Raw genomic sequence first — 20,730 nt, 5'->3', positions numbered from 1 at the left:
ACCGCCACATCGTTTCACAGTGCGTCCTGCCGGTGATCAAGCGCGCGTCTCCCTTGCTTTCTGGGAAAGGAGAGTCCGCTTCCTCGACTGAAGGCCTAGTCTTCGTGCGTCAGGTTTTCCTTCGCTCCTGGCTCCCGCGCGGAGGTCGTCGCCGTCGCTGCGGAGACGTAGGGGCCGGCCGCTGCCTGTACGCTGTGGCAGTTCGCGGATTTCAAAGTTTCTCTCCGTTCTCCGCGCGTCCGGGCGCCTCTCGAGCGACACGCGGGTGTGCCGTGCGTGCGGAGACGCGGCGCGGCCTCAGTTGCGCTTTTCCTGCGTGCGGCGCCTCGTGAGGGAGCGCTTTCTGTGACTCGGATTCGTCTTTTTCCTTATCTTTGGTCTGTCCGCTTGGCTGGCTTGCGAGAGGAGGCGCGTCTGTTCGTCCAGATTCGTCTACGCGCGTCCCCCCCGTGTCTTCTTCGTTCTCGTCCACATTTCCTTTCGGGCCTCTCTTTTCTGGGACTCCGCGCGACGTCTTGGGCGGTCTTTCTGTCTGTCTCGCGTCTCAGAAGCGGCCTGACGTTCTCTCCATCGCCTGCTGCGAACCCACGCGAGCCGCGTCAGGCCGCCCGCGGCATTCCTTCGCTGCACGTCTGCGACTTTTTTCGGGAGCATGCGAACGTCGAAAAAGGCGCGAGGCGCCCCAGACGACGCAGCGCGTCAAAGTGCCTCTGCGGCGACTTCCTCAGGGCTCTCTGGCGCGGCCGCTTCGCCGTCGCGGGCCGCCGCTGGGCTGAGCGCGATGCCCGGCGAAGACGGCGCGGGGAAGGCGTCCCCTGCGTCGTCGAGTTCTCACAAGAACAAAAAGACTGCAAACGCGCTCGCCTCCAAGCCTGCGCAGGGCGCCTCAGCCTCTACGCTCGGCATGTCGGGTGGGGGAAAGGGCCGCCGCGGCAGCGCTGCGGAGGGCGTGAAGGCCGAAGGGGGGAGCGCGCAGCCTTCCGCCGGCACAGGGGGAAGAGACAAGCGGCGAAGCAGCAGCACGAGCGCGCGGCACGTGGACTCTGCGGGCGACGGCACGCTGGTCGCGACCGGGCGCCGCGCGCCGAGCCACGATGAGCGCGGGCACAAGGCTGGAGCGAAGAAGCCGGCGGGCGCGAAGGCTGAGGCGGAAAAGAGCGGGAAGTCGGAGAAGAAATCCGACAGAAGCCAGGCCGCCGCCTCCACAGGCTGCTCATCCTGCGGAGGGAAGGGCGGCGCCGCGGCGAAGGGGGCTGCTGCGGGCGGTGACAGCGGCGCGGCGGCCTCGAGCGGGGGCCCGGGGAACCCCAAGGGAGGAGGAGGAGGCGACAGGAGTGGGCACAAGCCAGAGGACGAGAAGGGAGGCGACGGCGGGGGAGGCCGGAAGAAGAAGAAGAAACGCACTGCGCAGGAGGCCCAGAGAAGTCGAAGCAGCAGCAAGCAACGGAGTTCGCCTTCGGAGATCTCGGGGGCCCACAAGAGCGCGAGCGACGACGAAGCGCACCGGACTACATCCGAGGACGAGAGCTCGCCCGCGAAGAAGTCCTGCTGGGATCGAAGACCCAGCCTCGTCGCCACCGCGAATCCGCGCTCGCAGCCCAAAGGGCGGGAACGCGACACCCGAGACGAGGGACATGCGCCCGAGGCGCGCCTGCCGCAGCACGCCAGTCATCCGGCCTCTTCGGTTTGGGGCGGCGCGAGCGGATCTGGAGCCTGCGGGCGAAGCTCTCCCGCAGCCGAAGAAGAGCGCGAAGAGGCTGAAACCTGCCCCCTCTGCCTCGAAGACATGGACGAAACCGACCGCGGCCTCTATCCCTGTGAATGCGGATACCAGGTACGCAGACGTTTACGCGCGACGCATCCAATCTCCACAGAAAACGCCAGCGGCCACGCATGCAATATGCATACGCACATGCAGACATATTTGCAGACGTGCACGTGTGCATATATATATATATATATATACACGCAAAGGTGCATCTTTATGCCTGTCTGAATGTCGCACTCTTGAGGGCACGCGCCCTCGAGTCCGTGTCCTTTTCGTGGGACATTCGCATCGACAAACGAACCTAACAACACGCGTGCCTGTATATATACGTAAATATCTATATATATACGTATATATATACGTATATAAATACATATTCATATATATATGTATAGGTGTATTTGCCTCACCTGGACGGGCGTGTGTCCGCCTCTCGCAGCTGCGAGAGTTGCAGACACGACGTCCATAGTGAGACCCTCATGGGCGTGTGGAGTCGAGTTTTCGTTTTTAGGTGTTTCATCCTTCTTTCTGTGTTGGGCTCAGCTGTGCCTCTGGTGTCTGCACCACATTCGCGAGCGCCTCGGGAACAAATGCCCGGCCTGCCGCCGGGAGTACGACGAGAAGAAATTCAAATTCAACGAAGAACGCGTCAACGAGTAAGGCAAATGCGTGTGCTGTCGATTAACTCAGAATTCTGGAAGTCTGCGAGTGCGAGTTAGGGCATCGCTGGGGGGATTACGGTTTAGCTTGCATGTGGCGTCTGCACCCTTCGCGAGAGGCTCGGTACGAGCCTGCGGATGGAGGCGTGTGAGGCAGGGCTGTAGGGCACGAGCGTTGGAGTGTCCTTCCCCTCTCTGGTGTGTCATTTTTTCTTCGTCGATAAGTTCGAGGAAGTTTTGGTATCTTGGCGGGAAGGCAAACAGACAGGCTGGACTGCAGCCACGCAGCTCGTCCGTGACATGTTTTTCGCGATGCCGGCGGGGCTTTCGCCGCAGCTGCGGCCACGACTCCCCTCAAACTCGCTGCGGTTGCTTCCCTCGTGCGCGGTGCCACAAGAATAGCGGCCGGGGTCTCGTTGCTGTTTTATCTTTTCTTTCCAGCGTGTTTGTTTGCGTCGTTAGGGGCAAGAAGATGGCGGGGCGGCAGCGCGGGGCCCGTGACCGACATCAGCAAGGCTCGCAGCAGTCGCAGAGTCTCTCCTTCCTTCCGTCGTCGTCCGCCGCCGCGGTCTCTTCGGCGTCTCCGCACACCGCGCATGCGGCGGGGGGGCGCTCAGGCGCCTCGGGCTCGCACGCGGCGTCGAATTTGTCTCCTCCTCTGAACTTCTCTTCGTCGCCCTCCTGCACAGCGGCGGGTCACGCTGCGCACGGAAGTCTGCCGGCCTCGGCGCTGAAGACGAGCGCCGCAGGCGCCGGAGGAGGCGAGCGCGCCGGCGGCGGCCTGCCCAACACCGCGGCGCTGAAGGACATGCGCGTGATTCAGCGGAGCCTCGTATACGTGATTGGAATTCCGCAGAGCATCGCGAAGAAAGAGGTGAGGCTCGCCGCGCGGACGGGCCAAGCTGAAGCCGGCAGAATAGAAGGGAACGAGGCACATGTGGTGGCGCGCGCAAGGCGGTGACAGAGGCGTGGGTGCCGGGCGACCTCAGGCAGATAGATAGATTGAGGGGGGCAGAGGCGGCTCCTTCCTGCCAGACTCGCGTCGCCGCACGCGGAGAATCGGACGATTCCGACTTTTTTGTGCCTGCGTGTGTCCTTCAGATTCTGAAGCGCACCGAGTTCTTCGGGCAGTATGGCAAAGTTCTCCACATCGTCATCAACAAGGCGCAAGGCTACAACAGGTGGGCGCTGCGGAATTTCCGCCCCTCGCGATTCTGTTTCCTCTCCGCCTGCCTCCTTCGCCTGCCTCAACCGACCGAATTGTAACAACCTTCTCCTCCTCCTCTCCCCCTCGGTGTTTTCTCGCTGTCTCTTCTGAGGTCCGCGGCGAGGTTGAGTCGGGAACTGCCCGCGGCGCCCGGCGTGGAAGCGCTCTCTTTTCTCGCTCTGGCTCTGTCTTTGATTTCCGTCTCGAGTCTTCGCTGAGCCTCTGCTCTTTCGTCTTTTCCGTCGCGTCCGTGGCTACCTCAATTTCTGTCGCTTCACTGTCTCCCCCCCGACGCGTTTTTTTCATTTTCTCTCCAGCGCCTGGGGCGGGCCGTCGTACGCGGTGTATGTGACGTACTCGACAGTTTCCGAGGCAGTCGCGGCGATCCAGTCGATCGACGGCGCCGTCTACGAGGGTCGGACCCTCAAAGCCTCCTTCGGCACAACCAAGTAGGTTTCGTGTGCTGGTTTTTTGTCCTGTTTCACGCTGGGTGCGACGAGTCTTTCTTTTGCTTCTGCGGTGGGGGGCCCATTGTGGCGGCAGCCGCTTCCTGCGCGGCGGCGTTCCAGAGGACGCCGATGTCGAAAAGTAGTTGAGATGACTTCGGTTTTGAGGTGCAGTCACCCAAATTCCTACGGTTCCCGTCCACCTCCACAGACTCTATGTGCCCGCCGCTGCATGTCTCTGGGCGCGTCTCATGAGGACTCACCTTACACGCAGTGCCCCCTTTTTTGTCTCCTGTCTTAAGGTATTGCTCGTACTTCCTCAAGGGGATTAAGTGCCAAAATCCGGACTGCTTCTACCTCCACTACCTGGGCAGCGACAAAGACAGGTACGCAGAGCAAGGCGACCGACCGAGGACTGAGGGTTCACGCACGCGGGGTTGAAGTCCCCACGCCGTGGCGCGCGAGCGCCTTTCACGGTTTGTCTTCGTTTTTCTCTATGTCTTCTTCGGCCTTCTGCTGTCGCCTGAGAGCGCCTCGCAGGGCCTGCGCGGCGGGGTGCAACCCGCTTCCGGCGTCCTGCAGGCGGCACGTACAGAGGCGATGGATGCCTCTCCTCGAGAGAGAACGAGCCGCAAGTGGAGCTGCGGAGTCGGCTCGAGCTTGCATCCGCATGCATGCGTGCGAGAGCTTGTCCTTTGCGCGGGTGTGGTGTTTTCGCAGCTTCACGAAAGAGGCGATGATCAGCGCGAAGCACCAGTTCCTCGACTTGACGCTTCCCACGGACGAGACGCGGAAGGCGGCGCAGGGCTCGCCCGGCGCGCTTTCTAGCGCACCCCGCGCGCTGTCGCCGTCGCCTGCGTTTGGCTTTCCTTCGCTCGCGGCCTCCTCAGAGGCGTGTGCCGCGGATAAGCCCCCGAAGACGTTTGGCGTGCTGCCGCCCGGCGCGGCATCGGAAGAGAAGAAGGCCGGCGAAGCGACCGGCGCAAGCGGAGCCAAGGTGAGGCAGGGGACTGGGAAAAAGCCGGCGTCAGAAAAAGGACCCTCCATCCTCGGGCGCATCCGCTGCTCGCGCATCCAGTAGTCACTGCACATTAACAGTTATAGCTAAGCACTCAGCGAGTTAATGATAGACGCTCGCCACGCGTCCAAAACCATAAGTTCGCAAACTCGATGGATTTTGATGGAACCCGAGGCTCGCGGGGTGCCTCCGTGGCGTGCGCGGTCTCGCCTGCGTGCTCAGTTGCCGCGGTCGCCTCCGTTCGGCCGCACATTTCCTCGTTTTGCCTGTTTTCGTTTTTCTTTTCTGCAGGAGAGTCCGCGCGCTAGCGAGGGCGTGGTGTCGGCGCAGGAAGGCGCTGCGACCAGCGGTTCCACTCCTCCTCTTCCGGAGGCTGCTTTGCTTGCGGCTCCGGGGGCCTCGACCAAGAGACGAGGTAGCGCCCGGGGCGAGAAGGGCGAAGGGGCCGTGGCGGCGGACCCGTGCAGGGACGCAGAGCCCGCGGCTGGGGCTGCGCCCGACCGGGCGGCGAGCCAGCAGGGGAAGAGCCGGGGGCCCGCGCCTGCAGCTCTCGCGCCCGACGCAAAGAAGAAAGAGGCCTCGTTTTCCTCAGGCGTCGCGCAGAAGGGAGGCGCGAGCTGGGCGTCGGTCGCCGCCGGCGGGCCCAAGCCTTCGTCGACCTTCCTGGGCAGCGGACCCAAGGCCCCGGCGGGCCTCCCGGCGGCGGTGCCAGGCCCCGCAAAGGCCCGCGGGGGGGGGGCGCTGGGGGAGCGCCGGGCGATGCGCGACCGGCGGAAGAGGAGAGGAAGAAGAAAGGCGAGAAGGAGAAGGGCAGCGCGAAGTCCCAGCAAGTGGCTGCCAGCGCGGGCGGAAAGAAGGACGAGGAGACAGGCGGCGCCGGTCCTACGGGCGAGGGGGAGGAAGCCAAGAAAGGTTCCGCCCAGAGCGAGGGCGCGAGGAAGGGCGACGCAGCGAAGGGTGAGGCGGCAGAGGCGCGCGAAAAAGCGGCAGGAGGCGAGAAGGCCGAGGCCGCGCGCGACGGAGAAGAAGAGAGGGAGGAGGACGCAGCGAAGAAGACGAAGGGAGGCAACGCGCGCGACGAGAGAAAGAAAGAGGGACTCTTGGCTTCGCCAGGGACGCGGCCCGCGCACCACGCGGCAGTACCCTCCCTCCAGGGGCTGCCGGGTGGCGCGGCGCAAGAGAAGGGTCGAAAGCGATCTTTCCAGACGGTGCCTGGAGCCGCTTCCCTCTTGGGCTCGTCGCTAACCGCACACGAAGGCGACCACACCGACGAGGAAACTGGTGAGTTGAAACCGCGGGTCCGAGCGCCAGGCTGGCACCCCCACCGCTATGACGCATTCGCGCTGGCCGGTTTTCTGAAACTCCGGAGGCGGGCGTCTCTATCTCGTATCCAAGAACTGGCTTCGCCTATATACATCCTTGTCTACAGCGCACGCGCGCTTCGCCAAAACGCGCGGCATCTTCCGCCTGCCCTCACTGCTGCCCCTGAGCAGTGAGGGGCGGCCGCGGTAGGCGCGCGTTTGTGTTCATTTTGGCTCGTTCTCTCTGCGTTTGTGCCGCAGCTGGGCATGGAGGACCTGCAGACCGCGAGCGGGCAGGCAGCTCCTCGGCGTGTTCGTTCGCCTCGTTTTCTCCCGGCATCGTCGGCGCGCGTCCGCTGCCGCACATGTCGTCGTCATCGCTGGTCTCGGCGCTCGCCGCGCAGCAGCCGCCGCTGCTTCCGCTACCGCCTTCGGCGTACACGCAGCCTGGGGCTCGAGAGCCGGGCAGCGCGGCCTGGTCTCCCATCTTCTCCTTCTCTTCCTTCTCGCACCGCAGCAGCGTCTCAGAGGCTGACGTCCCTCCAGCCGCGTCGCGCGGCCTTGGCGCGACCGCGCACCACGCGCACCCGACCGCTTCCTCCCTCGGGCTCTCCGCGGGCGCGGCGGGCGCGACTGGCTTCCTGCAGGCCCCTGAGAGGGGGGGGCCTGCCGGCGACGAGGGGCCCGGCGGCGCGGCGACAGCGGCCGGCGCCGCCACGGGCGCCGGAGGAACCCGGCGAGAGAGCGCAGACCTGCGCGAAGGCGCGGCGGCAGCCAGCGCGGCATCTGCGCCGTTTTTCTCGCCGTTTCCGTCTCTCGCACGCGCGTCTGCGGCCTCTGCGGGCGACGGCGCGCGCTCGGTTGCCTTGTCCGCGCTCGCGCGGACGGGCGGCGGCGAGAAGGAGACTGGAGACAGGGCGGAGGCGCCGGCGGCGTCGGCATCTGCGGGGGTGTCAGCCGGTCAGGGTGAAGCGGACGCGCGCGAGCGGCAGAGAGAGGACGACCGCGGGAAAGCAGAGGCCGATGTGCAGAAAGGCGCGCGCGCAGGACACGCGAGGGAGAAGGAAGATGACGATGAAGAGTTCTTCGACGTCCCCGGACTCGATGACATTCTGGGTCAGATGGTCTCGGGGTTGCCGCCGGGTCGCGGTGAAGAACGCAGCGGCGCCAACAGCGAAATCGAAGGCGGTGCGCACTCAGATCTGTCTTACTTCCCCCCGTTTTCGGCCTTCCACTCGCCGCCGAGCACGTTCTCTGCGGAGCCTGCGTCTGCGTCGCAGCTGGGCGGCGGTCTCCTGGGTAGCGAGATGGGTGGTGGCGACCCGTACCGCAAGCGCGACGACGACCCGCCGTTCTCTTCTTCTCAGGGGCAGGCGCCCCTGCTGCCCTCTCTCTCGTCGCTGCTGCAGCGACACAGAGAGGAAGAAGAGGCGGAGCTGCGCCAGCGACAGAGCCCGCCGAGCGCCTTCTTCCCCTCCTCCGCGTATCCTTCTGGGTCGCTCTATTCCGCGTCCGCGAAAGAGCTCTCGGCCGCCGCGCAGGGAGGGAGCGCCTTCCGCTGTCCGCACCAGGCGCTGGGTGACGCGGCGAGCCAGACCCGGGGACGGCAGTCTGCGCTCTTTGGGCGGCTCGCGAGCGACGACGTGGGGAGTCGCTTCGAGGCCTCCTCCCTGAGGTACTACGGCGCCGCGGGCGGCGCAGGCGACGCGAGGCTGGAGGAGGAAGACCGCGAGCGCGAGGGCTTGGCGTCGTCCTCTCCATTCTTCGCGACTCTGCTAGCGAAAAAGGCGTCGGGAGGCCTCTCCTCCTACGACGCCCAGCGCGACGCGGCGGCTCGCTACCCGCAGACGGAGCCGGCAGCACAGCACAACGGCTACGGCGCCGCGCAGTGCCTCGGGGGGCGCCCGGAGCGGCACGCGGCCTACGAGCCGCAGCAGGCCGCCGCCGAACTGCTTCGCGCCGACGAAGGCCGGCTGAGCGCGAGCGAGAGAGACAGGTACTTTGCGGTGCTGGAAGCTGCAGGCCTGCATCCTCGGCGAGAGGGCGAGGGGGCGGCACCTCCGCTATCGGACTGCGGCCGCGCACGCGTCTTCGTGTCCTCCGCGTCGGATGACGGCAGGGAGAAGCGCGAGAGAGCGGGGCAGAACTCGCTGAACTCGACATCCATGCCGTTTGCGCAGGACGCGCTGCTGGGCGCCCACCCCGGAGAGAACGCGTCGCATGCGTCCTCGCTTCTCGTTCGCGGGGCGCGTCTCCCGTCCTCAGCTGTCCCGTCCTCTCTCGCGCCGTCGTCTTCCGCCAACACAGATTCCGCGTCGTATCGGAGCGAAGTCTCGGTGTTTCGCCCGTTCAACTCGTCGGCGGCCGCCACGCCGCAGCCTGCGTCCTCGGTGTCATCGCTGCCCTCGGCGTTTTCGCTGCGCGGCAGCAACGAAGAGGCCGCAGGAGGCCTCGCGGGCGCCGCAGCGGACACAGGCGCGGGCGCAGATGCGGGCGAGGGTCGCGGGGGGGCGGGCGCGCCGGGAGGGTCTTCGGCGCACAACTACCACGCCTCGCGCTTCTCGCCGCCGCGCGGCGGTCGCTACTACTACGTGCCCACTTCCGTCCCCTTTGCTCGCGGCTACGCAGCCGACGCGCACGCAGAGATGACCTTCGGACCGGGCGTCGGGCTGTCGCCACCCTCGGATCACGTCTCTTCCTACTTTTCGCTCCAGTCGGCGTCGTCGTTTCTCTCCGACAAGGAAGTTGACGGTCGAGGAGGCGCCGAAGAGCGTGAGCCGCGCCGCGGCCGGCGCGACTCAGAACGCCTTGGCGCCTCCGCCACCTCTGCGGACACCGCCCAGCGCATCGCCGAGACGTTCTTCGGCGGCGGGCGCGGCGGCCGAAACGTGGAGGGCGAGAAGGAGAGAGAGCCAGATCTGCGCGACGGAGACGAGCGCGAGAGAGATGCGGGGCGGGAGGGAGAAGAAAGGGCCGCGGCGGCGGGCGGCGGCTACAGGAGCGGTCACCAGCTCCTCATGCATCTGCATCAGCAGCACGCGAAGCTGCAGGCGAAGAAAGCGGGGCTCCTGGCGCAGGAAGCGGGTGCGTCTGCCATGAGGCGCCAGATGGAAGGGCGCGGAGTCGACGCGGGGGAGCGCGACAGACTCGCCGCGGAGACCGGAACTGAGCGCGTCGCGCGCGCCTTCGGCGGCGCTGCCCAGCCGCACGGGGACGGAGGCGCCCCAGCGTCGTTCTTCCCCAAGTTGAGCGAGCGCTGGGGCGGTGCGCCGGCGCCAAAGGCAGACGAGGCGCAGCCGTTCGGCCGCGGGTCGCTTGTAGGCTTTCCGGGCGCCGCGAGCTTTGAAGGGGATAGGCGGCCTCTCCCCTTCAAAGCGGCGGAAGGCGCGCAGCTGGTTGGGGGGCGCCCAGGCGCTGCAGACGCGGGCGAGCGCGCCGACTACATGGCGCCGCTCTCTGCGCAGTTCGCGCAGGACTCGGCGGCGTACGCTGCGGCGCCTCCAGGGCACGCTCCGGGCACGGGCGCGGCGGCGGGGGCGGCGGGGGCGGCGGGGTCCAGCGCAGCCGCGAAGTCCAACGCCTCGACTGCGAACAACAGCGCTTTGGCGTTTCTCCTGTCGCTCTTGCCCAACGCCAACGTGAACATCGTCGCGCCGGACGGGACCTCGTCCTCCACGTTCTGCGCGCGAAGCCGCAACAGCTCGGTTTGCTCTTCAGCCTCCTCGTCGCTCTCCGCGTCGCTCGCGTCGTCCGCCGGCCTGGCGGGGACTGGCAGGGCGAGTGCCTTCGCAGCGGGGCAGAGAGAAGAGAACGACGCGGCGAAGAAGGCGGCGCGGGCGGCCTGGGAGGGAGGGCTTTCTTCGTCTGCTTCCTTCTCCTCCGTGAGCTCGTCCGCCGCGAGCGTGGAGGGCGTTTTGGGCGCGCGGCCGGCGGCGGCGCGGCGCGGGTCTAGGACGCGGGGGAGCGGCGAGGAGCCCAGCGAGGGAGAGCGAGCGGAGGCGTCCGCGACGAAGGCGGAAGCCGATAAGGCCGGCGCCGCCCCAGAAGACGAGAAGAAGCCAGGAGGAGGAAAGAACGTGGACGCAGGCGCCGCCGCGGGGCTGCCGCTCTCGCCCTCTGCGTTCCCTCCGCTCTCCTCTTCACATCCCTCGAGCAAGCGACCGGGCGTCGGCTCCAGCGCAGGGAGCGGAGGCGGAGGAGGAAGCGGAGCGAAGGAGGCCGCGGCGCCAGGTCTCTCCGGTGCGTCCCGCCCTGCAGGCGCAGACGCTTCCGCAGCTCTTCGGCGCCCTCTGTCGGGCGGCAGCGGCGCACAAGCGTCGTTTTCGTTTTCTTCTGCTGCCACAAAGCGCCCCGGCGCTTCGCTGGCGGCGGGTCGCCCTCGGGGTCAGTCTGGAGGCGGCGCGCCTGAGAAGGCTTCAGTCTTTTCGGCGTTTTCGTCCTTCTCGTCCTCCTCATCCTTCTCTTCTTCCTTCTCTTCTTCCTCCTTCATGCCCTTCTCCAGCGGGTCCTTCGGCGGCAAAGACGACTTTTCGCACCGAAGCGCCGCAGAGCGGAAAGTCGAACGCGAGAGAGGCCAGCGAGTCAAAAAGGAGGAAGAAGGCGACGAGGAGCTCAGGCGCGGCAGCGAGGGAGGCAAAGACGAGAGCGCCGAGGAGAGGAAAAAGACGCTTTCCGCCGCCGGAGAGGACGAAAAGCGAGACGGCGACGCCGCGAAGGGCGACAAGGAGGAGGAGACCAAGAAGCGCGCCGACGAGGGCAAGCCAGGCGAAGGCGCCGGCGGAGCTGGAAAGGAGAAAAGGGAGAAAGCAGACGAAAAACGGCAGACGGACGGAAATAAAGCTGTCTCTGCGCAGCCAAATAGCAAATCTGCGAAAGACGGCCGCCAGAGAGCGCGGCACCGATAAAACGGGCGCCTGGGGAGAAGGCAGCGGCAAAAGAGAGGGAGACAAACGCGAGTCGAGAGAGAGAAAGAGAGAGTGCAGAGAGAAGAACGGAGAGGCATCAACAGCCTCTCTGTGAACTTCCTGTCGCGCTCAGTGTCTCAGGGACGAACCAGAAGAGCTTTGACTCGCGCACTACAGCACGCCTAGCGTATCGACCCACACACCGCATCCGGTCGCGCCGCGCCGTACAGCGCTCTGCGGAGTCTCTTCTCTCTGCCCGTGCCTCTGCAGTTTTGCTGCGCTCCTGAAGCCATGTCTTTCGTAGAAGTCCTTGGTGTGCTGGCATCTCTTTTGGCGAGTTTATTCCTTTTTTCGTGTCTCCGTGCTTCGCACATCCCTTGCTCAACATGCCTGCTGCCTCTGAGCCCGTCGGCCTTTCTGCATGCCCCCGACGGCTGGCGCTGTTTTTCCTCAAGTCTCCTTGTCCGCCCGCGGGCGTCCTCCGTGTCGCGATGCCTGCGCGTGTGAACATTCTTCCTGCAGAGAGCTATCATTTCTTGTTCTTCCTCGTGGTATTGCTCTGTCACATCGCACGACGGCCGTCAGCCGTTTGCTTGTTCGTTTCCATCGCTCGGCTGCTTTGTCGATCTCTCTGAGTTGCGCTCGCTCTGCCCGTTCGCTATTGTCAAGCCAGCCTTTCGGAATCCTCGTTCTCCGATTTTTTTTGTTCCTTCACCACGGCGACGCTGCTTTTCCTCACTTGCATGTGGCTGCCTCGCTCTTTTCCTCTCGCCGCGTTGTGAGGGTCTCCCGTTCCTTTTTCTTCTGTGCGGAAAACTCCCTCGACAGTAGCCTATGATTCCCAGACACGCTCCAGTCCTTTTTTTTCCACCTCGCTAAATTCGCGAAGAAAAATTATTGGCGTGCTGCGCGCCCTACGCTAGTAGCGTATAGCTGCAAATAGCGAAGGTAGGTAGTGATAGGCTTGCGAGGCGCCAACCGATGGAGACAACATCGCTTACTTTATTAGGGGATCGCTCAAAAACGACTAGCAGGCTGGCGAGTCATTTGGATAGCCTCAGAGAAAGATCATTTGACTCTCTGAGCGTTAGAAGTGTCTCGGCGGACACAGAACCACTAAGCGTAGGGAGCGACTGCGCTCCTATATGCGCACTTTTCGCCTCGCTTCCGGGCTACTTTTGCCCGTGGCAGCCTCACACTTTCACTGCCTGCCTGCGTAATTCTCTCGTCTGGTGTCGGCTTTTTTGGTGACACCTAGGGCGTGGCCGCCTCTGCGTCTCTGCCTACCACGATGTTTGCTTTTTCCTCTTCCTATGTGTGCGTCTGGCATCCTGCCTCGGCTTCTAGAAGGCTCCAGCGCAGCTGCGTTCGCAACACGCGGAGGGACGACGGCATTAGGCCTCGTGCACGCCGAGGCGTCTCACGCGAGAACTTTGCGGAAGCCGCGCCGCAGACACCGCGGAACTGCCGCCGACAGAAGCATTCACTCTATACAGTGTCGTTGCCGCTTCTCGTCCTTCATCGCCACTCGCGAACAAAACAAGGCGCGCCCGCCACACGCGCGAGGGGCTCCCGCTCCACATAAAGACAGCTAGCTGCACTCGGCGGCGAGCTAGTTGCGCAACCCACGCGCGGCGGGCCTGCAACGCCGCTTCGGCGGCCTCGCTATAGACTCGCTCTCTCCACCTTCGCCTTCGCCGTGGGCGGGGCCGCACCGCCCCACTCCACAAACCGAAAGCGCGACCGAGGCACGAAGCACAACGGCAGGGGAACAAGAGAAGGGACGGGGTCACGGGCATACAAATACGTACACAGAAGCGCGCATACAACAGCCACGAATATCAACGGGGCGCTCACGCACGCGGCCGTGTGTCTGTACGCGGAGCTGCGCCGGCAGCTCTCCACCTGCCGTCACACAACTATACAAATATGCATTCAAATTCGTAGACGAATGCATTCGTATGTATGTGACTAGGCCGATGGCGGGCGGAAACGGCGCGCCTGAATCCACACAGAAGTGAGTGATGCGTTCAATCCGCTCGCACGAACGTCCCCCTGCACATCATTCCTGAGGGACGAGAGTCTCGCCCCTCCGTATCTGTCCTCCGGGGGGAACGGTTTGGGGGGCGGGGGGGGGGGGGGGCAGGAAGCGGGACGGGCGCGGTGCGCTCGTTCCGTCTCACGTTAGTTTCTGTTCCTTTTTCTTCCTCCTCCTCATTCAACTCTGCCTCGAATGCCCGCGGCCGCAGCCCCTCCCATAGCGGGCTCGTCGCCGTGTCCGCCACGCTCCTTTCCTCTCCACCTTTCTGCAATCTCTGGCTGGAGTGCGCGGAGTCCGCGCCTCCGCTGCGGCGTCCGTTCAGCCTCTCTGCGGCGTGCAGTCGACGTCCACTGCATCTGAGGCTGCACTACTCGCGCAGGCCTCCGTGGCGCCCATGCGGTAGCTGCTAGTCTCGATCCCACGATCCTTTCGCTTCCTCACGTTCACGCCGCTTCATACTCCGCCGCGCCTGCGCCGTCCTGCGGCGCATCCGCTGCGCGGGCGTCGCCTCCGCCTTCACGCCGAGACGCACGCAGAGGAACTTCGGCAGGGGCGCTGGAGGCCTCTGCGGGGGAGGCGGGCCTGCGGCCTGGGGCCTGCGGCGCCGGCGGCGCGGAGTGAGTCTCCTCAGAAGCGCCTCCCGTGCGCTTCAAATGCTGAAGATATCTCTCTGCCACGTTGCCGTAGCGCGCATACAACGCGCTAGCCTGAGTCAAGAAAAAACGCGGAAAACCTGAAGACAAATCGATGGGGAACGCGCGCACGAAACCACGCGAGCCGTAGGGTTCGCGCTGCGCCTGCACTACGGATGCGCACCTAAGCTGCCTACAAGCGACTCTACGAATGGGCACCGAAATTTGTCGCTCAACTTGACGCACGCAACATTTTTTATGTGGTGCGAATACACACATGCTTAACTCTCGAAGATTGGTCTAACATACACGTATATTTGATGCTCGTAGGAGATAAATATATATAAATATATATATACGATGTTGTTCACAGGTGAAGCTGAATCGTGTCTCGGGAACTTACCCCGTCCTCGGAATAATCGGCGGACGCTGCCCTCTCATGGCCTTCAAAGACATAACCACAGCAAGAACCCGAGCTCAGTCATGCATGAACGCACGACCTGCCGGCACATTTCCATGTATTTACAACTGCAGAAAAATAATGTAAATGTATAAGAATACACCTGAAATACACCTGGAGAACCGCGACGCACGCGTGAACCTGCAGAATCCCAGAGACATCCAGAACCACTACTCTGTGTGTGACACCCCCCCCCCCCCCCCCCACCCCATCTCCGGTGCGCTGCAGGATGCTCGCCAGCCTCCGCGGACAATCCGCGGGAGGGCGAAGCACACTTTTCACACGTGGGTAAACGCAAGCGCTCCATCTGTTCATCAGCGCGAACGTTGGCGCTTCGATTTTTTCGTTCCTCCTCACCGGGTCGCGTCCGGGGAGAGGCGAGACTCAAGGAACCGCGACTATACTGAATGCTCGCCGCGGCCCTGTCCCACTTCAGCGCCATTTCCTTCACACGCGAAGTCTGTTTCCGCTCTTCTGCATCTTCGGCTCGGCCGCTGTCGCCCTGCGGCTCTGCCTGCGCCGACGCGGCGCGCCGCGGCTCGACGCTCCCCGCCTGCTCCTTGCCGGCATGCATCGCTCGCGCGCTCACCGTCCTGCGTCGCTCTGAGTCAGGCTGGGCGTCCTCCTCGGCCTCAGCGTCTCCGTTCGCCAGCGCAGAGTCGCGCGGCGAGTCGAACGCCCTCCCGGCGTCGCCCGCCGGGTGCTGCGCCGCCGCGGGAGTCTCCTCGCCCACCTCGGGGCAGTCGCCCGCGAGGCCGGTGGGGGGCGGGCGGTCCGGCGCCACGAGCTTGGCGAGGGCGAGCGGCGGCAGACTGGCGCCGCTGATCAGGAGCCACTCCTCCACGGCGTTGTCCTGCAGCGGGAGAGTGGGACATAGCGCGCGCCCGCTGGAGACTCCCCGCTCGTCGCCCGACTTCTCACGCGTCACCTCGGCGGTGGTCGCGGCGTCGCCGTCGCGCCGCTGCGCGGCCTCCTCGCCCTGTGCAGTCCGCGCGGTCGGCGCGCGCGAGGACAGGCTGACGCCGTCGCTGGACGCTTCGTCCTCCATCGAGTAGATCTCGCAGGTCGCGCGCCGACACTGGACAAATGCGGAGTAGTGACGCGGCTGCGGCTCCTTCCCGGTCGCCGCGAGGCACTCGTGGCTGAAGAGTCGCTCAAGCGCTTCGCCGCCCAAACTCTCGCGCGACACGAGCCGCGACGAAAGCGAGAAACTCGACGAAGACCGAGAGGGAACCTCCTCCTCTTCTTCCGCGCTATCCGCCAGGTTCAACGAGTCATCAAGCTCCGCCGCCCGCTGGTCGCCGGCGGCCTCCCTATCTCTGACCGCCGGGCCCGTCCCCGCCCGCGTCCGGCTGCCCTGCGCCGCCTTGACCCCCGCGCGGCGGCGCCTGGCTGCCGCTGACGCGGCGAGGAAGTAGTACTCCACGCGCCGAGAGGGCGACGAAGTTTTGCTCGGCTCGGGTTCCAGGGCGCGCGAGTCCAAGAAGGGAGGATGCCAGTCCGTTCGACGCGCAGGCGAGGTCTGAGGACAAAGATCACACCGAGTTCCTTTTGCTGCAATCGGCGCTCAGCGCCTCGCCAGGCGAGACTTGAGAAGCGGAGGCGGACAGCCGCGCTAGACCGAAACCTGACACCCACGTTCTACGACTCCCTGCACGCCTGAAAATCATCGGTGGCTCGTTCTCCACGCACACCCCACACCCCAGCCGGTCTTACCTCGAAAAGGTGCGTCGGGCAGTAGGCGTCGCTGCTTTGGCGCCGCCGACGAGCAGGCGCCTCCCGGCGTCTCGCGTCTGTGTCGCCCAGCCGCTCGGCGACGAGCGACATCGTGCGCCTGGCGAGGGTCGCGGAGTCTTGCTGCGCCGGCGCCGCCTCGTCGTCGCCCTGCTGCCTGCATCGGTCGCCCGCCTCCTTCGCTCGGAGCGCCGCCTCCAGCCTGTCTCTCTCGGCGTCGCTCCCGGCGCGCCCGCGCGCGGCGCCTCCGCACGGAAGGCGCTGGGGCGCGGTCTGCGCGTCGCCCGCCAGCGGCTTTGCGCGGAAGGGGAAGAGCGCGGCGGCGTTTGGCGGGTCGAAGAAGAGTGTCCGCGGCAAGGTCGCCGCGAGGAGGGGGAAGGCCTCGTTGCAGAGACGCGCCGCCGCCGGCGAAGGCGACCGTGCGGTGGCCTCCACGAGGAGCCGCTGCGCCTCCAGGGGCAAGAACGACGCCGGCACTCGCGGGGTAGCCGTGTTCTCGAAGCAGCACGAGATCAGCGGACGATAGTAGTCTGGGGGCGCGCGGCAGACAGGCCCCCCTTGGCGCAGGACAGACACCGCGTCGTGCGCGGGTACCCCGCGAGGCTGTCGCTGGAAACCGACGACGGCGTCGGCGGCACGAACTCCGCGGCGGCGGCGTCGAGCGAGGGCGACAGACTCGAGTCCGCTGCCCCTGCGCACCGCCGCGCCGGCAGCGCCGCAAACGTCGGCGCTGCAGAGAGCGGAGGCGAGAGCGACGGGAAGGGGCGCTGCGCGCCGGTCGCTGAGGCGCCGACCGCCGCCGGGCGGCGGTCAGGAGGAGACCCTCCGCTGCGAGGGAGAGGCGACGCCGGGCGACAGCGAGGCAGACTGGGCGACGGCGAGGAGGAGACACAAGCGCACGGCCGCGGCGCATGCGCGCCAAACAGAGAGGGCACTACAGGCCCTTGAGCCCGCGACGTCTGAGACGCCGAGGGGCGGTGCTGCAGACCGGCGCCGCCCGCCTCACCCGTCGAGCGAGAGGAGACGCCGGGCGCCGACACCGCGACAGCCGCCAAGATGTGCATGCGATTGTCAATCACCACACTCTGCAGCGCGTGCGCGGAGATATACCTGGACAGATATATATAATCCAGAGAAAACCAGATAAAGATGAGGCTCGAACTCATCGCGTTGCGCCCGCTCACGCAGAAAGGAATAACGGCCCGCATGCACCTCGCGACGGCGTAGACTCTGTATCCCTCCTACGGCCCCCAGTGCGCACCCCGTGTCGAGATCTGCTTCCCTCTGCATGCATCTCCGGGCTTTCAGTCAACACGCCAGAGCGGGAGGTAAACCGACATCGGACTTCGCATGCTAACGGATGCTCTAGTTGCTCACCCGCTCCACGCTTACCGCAGGACATAGGTGATGACGCAGGAAGGCAGGCTGCAGGCCTCAACGCCTTGAGAGCCCGTCGCTGCCGACTGCGGCACGCGGCGTGGAGCCTCGAAGCGGCGGCTCTGAAAATGGAGGCAGCGCGACAAAACACAGCGCCATCTGATCGCATACACGTGTAGCCGAAAACGCGGGCATTAGATGTATATGTGTAATTGTATATAAGTAATTATATGCGTGTATATATGAGTCTATATAAATAATATGTATCAGCATACATAGGTATAATCTATATATGTATAAGTAACTATATGCCTGTATATGTGAGTCTATATAAGTATGCATGTAAAAGCATATATAGGTGTGTGAATGTGAGGCTCGGCTCTCGCAGGCCGCGTACCTGCCGCACCCAGACGGCAATTCTTCCGGGGATGTGCTGCACCACCTGTGCCTTAAGTGTCGCCGGGATGTCCCCTTCGCCGTTTACGCACAGTCTTCGTGCGGCGCCCGCGGCTCTGTCGCTGGCGCGGAGCTCGATGAGATGTCGGATTCTCACAGGCGCTCCCACGGATCCCGTTTCGCCGCTGCGCCTCTCCAGAAACTGACGCGGCCCCGCGCTCGCCGCGCTCTGAGTCGACTTGTCGCGCGGCTGCGACGCGGCGAGTCGCGCCGCCGCGACAGCCGGCGTACGCAGCGAGCGCGGGGTGCCTGAGGGCGCAACCGGCGCCGCGCCAGCAGCAGGGCTCGTCGCACAGACCGGAGGAGGCGCGGCGCCGCCGCAAGAGGGGCTGGGCGCCGAGGCCAAGAAGAAGGGCGCGGGGCCCGAGGGGTGGCTGCCGAGCGAGCTCTCCGTCCTTCTGGCGCCTTCGTGGTGCGGCAGATGCGTCGCGCCGACCCACGTGTAGTACGCGTTGCCGTCGAAACGCGACGACGGGCGCTCGTCTGGCGTCAAGACGCGCCGGCGAAACACGAGGTTCTTCGAAAGGCTCAGAAACCGCTGCACAAGGCCGTCTTCGCCCCCGTCTTCGCCCCCGACCCCAGGAGACGCGCCGTCGACTGCGGCGGACGTGAAATGTCCTGCGCAGGGGATGGTCGCCTGAGGCCCGCCGGCGCCCTGGAGGCTCGCCGCTGGCGCGAAAGCAGCTGCGGGGGCGCCACACGGCTGCGCAGACGCCGCGGGCGCGTCCGTCTGTCTCCCCCGGCGGGCGTCGCGCCCCGCGTCCCCCCTCGCAGCGCCTGCGCCTCGCACGGGGGACGCGGCCGCCGCGCAGGAGACAGACGGACGCGCAGCGGCACCCTTCTCCTCGCCCTGCGTGGAGAGGAGGGACGCCGCAGTGGCTAGCGTCGGGAGTTCACTCGGCGCAGCGTCGAGGGAGGGATCAGGCGCGGCGCCACGGAAAGCAGACGGCAGCGCCTTCGCGCCGGCCTCTCTGTCCGCGCACCCCCGGGGATTCGCCTCCGGGCGCGCTGGCGCCGCCGCAGCCAGGAGAGGTCGCGCAGACGCTCGCGCCAGCTCGCTGGAGGCTGCTGGCAAGGGCTCCACACGACGAGGCAGCGGGGAGACAGGCAAACCTGGAGAGGGAGCCGCGCGGCACGGCTGCTGGGGGAGGATACCTACGGGCGCAGTTGCGTTGTCGGGAAGAGCTGTCATTGTGAGGAAGTAAGGAGCGAACACCCAGAGAGGGAGGGATTCACCGCGGCAGGGATGCAGGGCGCAAAGCACGAAGCTGCCTGAACTCACGCCGACCGAAAATGAAAAGCGAACGACAGGAAAGCGACTCCGAATGCACTGAGCGGAGACGTCTTGAGCCGCGCTCGATGAACCAGCGAACAAAACCCGTGGCAAACAAGAAGCGGAGAGGTGAAAAAGAGGATTGCCCCGATGAGTCTAGGCTCCGGCGGCCGCCCTGCCGTCTCCGGCTCTTTCTCTGCGCGGCGCCTTCGCTAAGGCCTCAAAGCAAGAAAACATACTTTCACAGAGACATCGCTATCCCTATGCGTTGGCGGACATGGCGGGACCTACATCCGCGCGAGAGCATGCGAGTGTCGCAGGTTGAGGCTCACCCATCCATGCAGCGCCTGGCAGCGACGTCCGCGGCGGCGGCACGGAATGGAAAACCGCGACACACCAAGTGAAAACGTTCCAGGGAAAGAGTGGAATCTAGCGAGGAAAAGAGGAATTCGAGGGGACGAAAACACAACAGAAGGGAGGCGGCGAGCCGGGGAGGGACGGAGGAGAAGAAGGCGCGGCGCCCGGGGCGGCCCGAAAAAGTGAGAGCTGGCGAGGCCTGTCACTCCCTGCGCCTTTCTTCCTGCAAGTCGCAGAGAAGGGTCGGACAGGATTGAGGGAAGATATCAAAAACTCGAGGACAACGAGACGACAGCGGGCAAACCACGAGAAACCGCGCAGGGCCTTGACATAGGCACGAGCTAGCAAACCCAGAGAAAATGCACATCTGTCCCGTGAAGCAGCCCGCGCCGTCCCGACGACGAGTCAGTGCCGTGGCCGCATCTCAAGGGCTTTCCCGTGCAGGCCGCAGAGTGGCGCACCGAAGGAAGAAAAAAAGAAAACGTGGGGTCGACAGGCAAAAGCCACGCGAGCAGAAAGGCAGACCGCGTGCCCCTCCCTCGCGTGGCATCCTGCAGTTCGCGGCGGGCGATGTTGAGCGACGGCGTTTCCCCGTCGTCCGCGACACGTGCTTCGGGGCAAAAAGAGCCTGAAGACGAATTCAGTTGCCGAGAAAAAGATAGGAAAACTACAAAACGGTGTCGCTGAGGTGTGTCGCTGACCTGGACTATGTGAGGCGAACCTCTGTGTAGCTACACGCTTGCGGGTGGCGCGGGCGACCTCGCGCGGCTGCGCCTGTACTGTCCCTCGGGAACGGCAAGACGAAGTTGCTCAGACCACAGTTTTCCTTTTGAAAAAAGGGATTGAACACATCTAGAAAGAGAAAAGGCGATGGCATAGCCGTTCCTCCAGCAGAAGGGAGGGTTCAGAAGGTGGAAAGGGTTATTCCTCAGGCTGTAGTGCCGCCACCCACAACGCACGAGAGAGGCACAAGCTCGTTTTGGCTGGTGTCCGGCTCTGCGGCCGTTGTTACTGGACAACTAGGACCCCTCCTCCCTTCTCTATGCCTTCCTTGCCGCACAGCTGCCTGTAGTGCTTGTTTTCTCTGGCTTTTTGCA

The 20,730-nt window shown here is 64.9% G+C and overlaps 2 protein-coding genes across 2 annotated transcripts; one reads left to right on the top strand and one right to left on the bottom strand.

Annotated features, from left to right (window-relative positions):
- Positions 1-652: 652 nt before the first annotated feature.
- On the top strand, positions 653-11,303 carry BESB_082240 (uncharacterized protein; the record flags this gene model as incomplete). Its single annotated transcript, XM_029366574.1, has 10 exons — positions 653-1,834; positions 2,312-2,424; positions 2,890-3,301; positions 3,529-3,608; positions 3,952-4,083; positions 4,383-4,466; positions 4,801-5,077; positions 5,390-5,721; positions 5,811-6,379; positions 6,661-11,303. 10 exons carry the CDS (start codon positions 653-655, stop codon positions 11,301-11,303), a joined length of 7,824 nt encoding a protein of 2,607 aa, XP_029217034.1.
- Positions 11,304-13,787: 2,484 nt separating this feature from the next.
- BESB_082230 (uncharacterized protein) lies at positions 13,788-19,195 on the bottom strand (the record flags this gene model as incomplete). The annotated part of the gene is made up of 6 exons (XM_029366573.1): positions 13,788-14,051; positions 14,380-14,420; positions 14,794-15,958; positions 16,153-16,900; positions 17,563-17,669; positions 17,945-19,195. The coding sequence occupies 6 exons, from the start codon at positions 19,193-19,195 to the stop codon at positions 13,788-13,790; spliced, it is 3,576 nt and encodes a 1,191-aa protein (XP_029217033.1).
- Positions 19,196-20,730: the final 1,535 nt, after the last annotated feature.

Source organism: Besnoitia besnoiti, chromosome VIII (genome assembly GCF_002563875.1).
Source record: "Besnoitia besnoiti strain Bb-Ger1 chromosome VIII, whole genome shotgun sequence".
In the NCBI taxonomy this organism is placed as follows: domain Eukaryota; phylum Apicomplexa; class Conoidasida; order Eucoccidiorida; family Sarcocystidae; genus Besnoitia; species Besnoitia besnoiti.
This window is presented reverse-complemented; position numbering and strand designations above follow the sequence as displayed.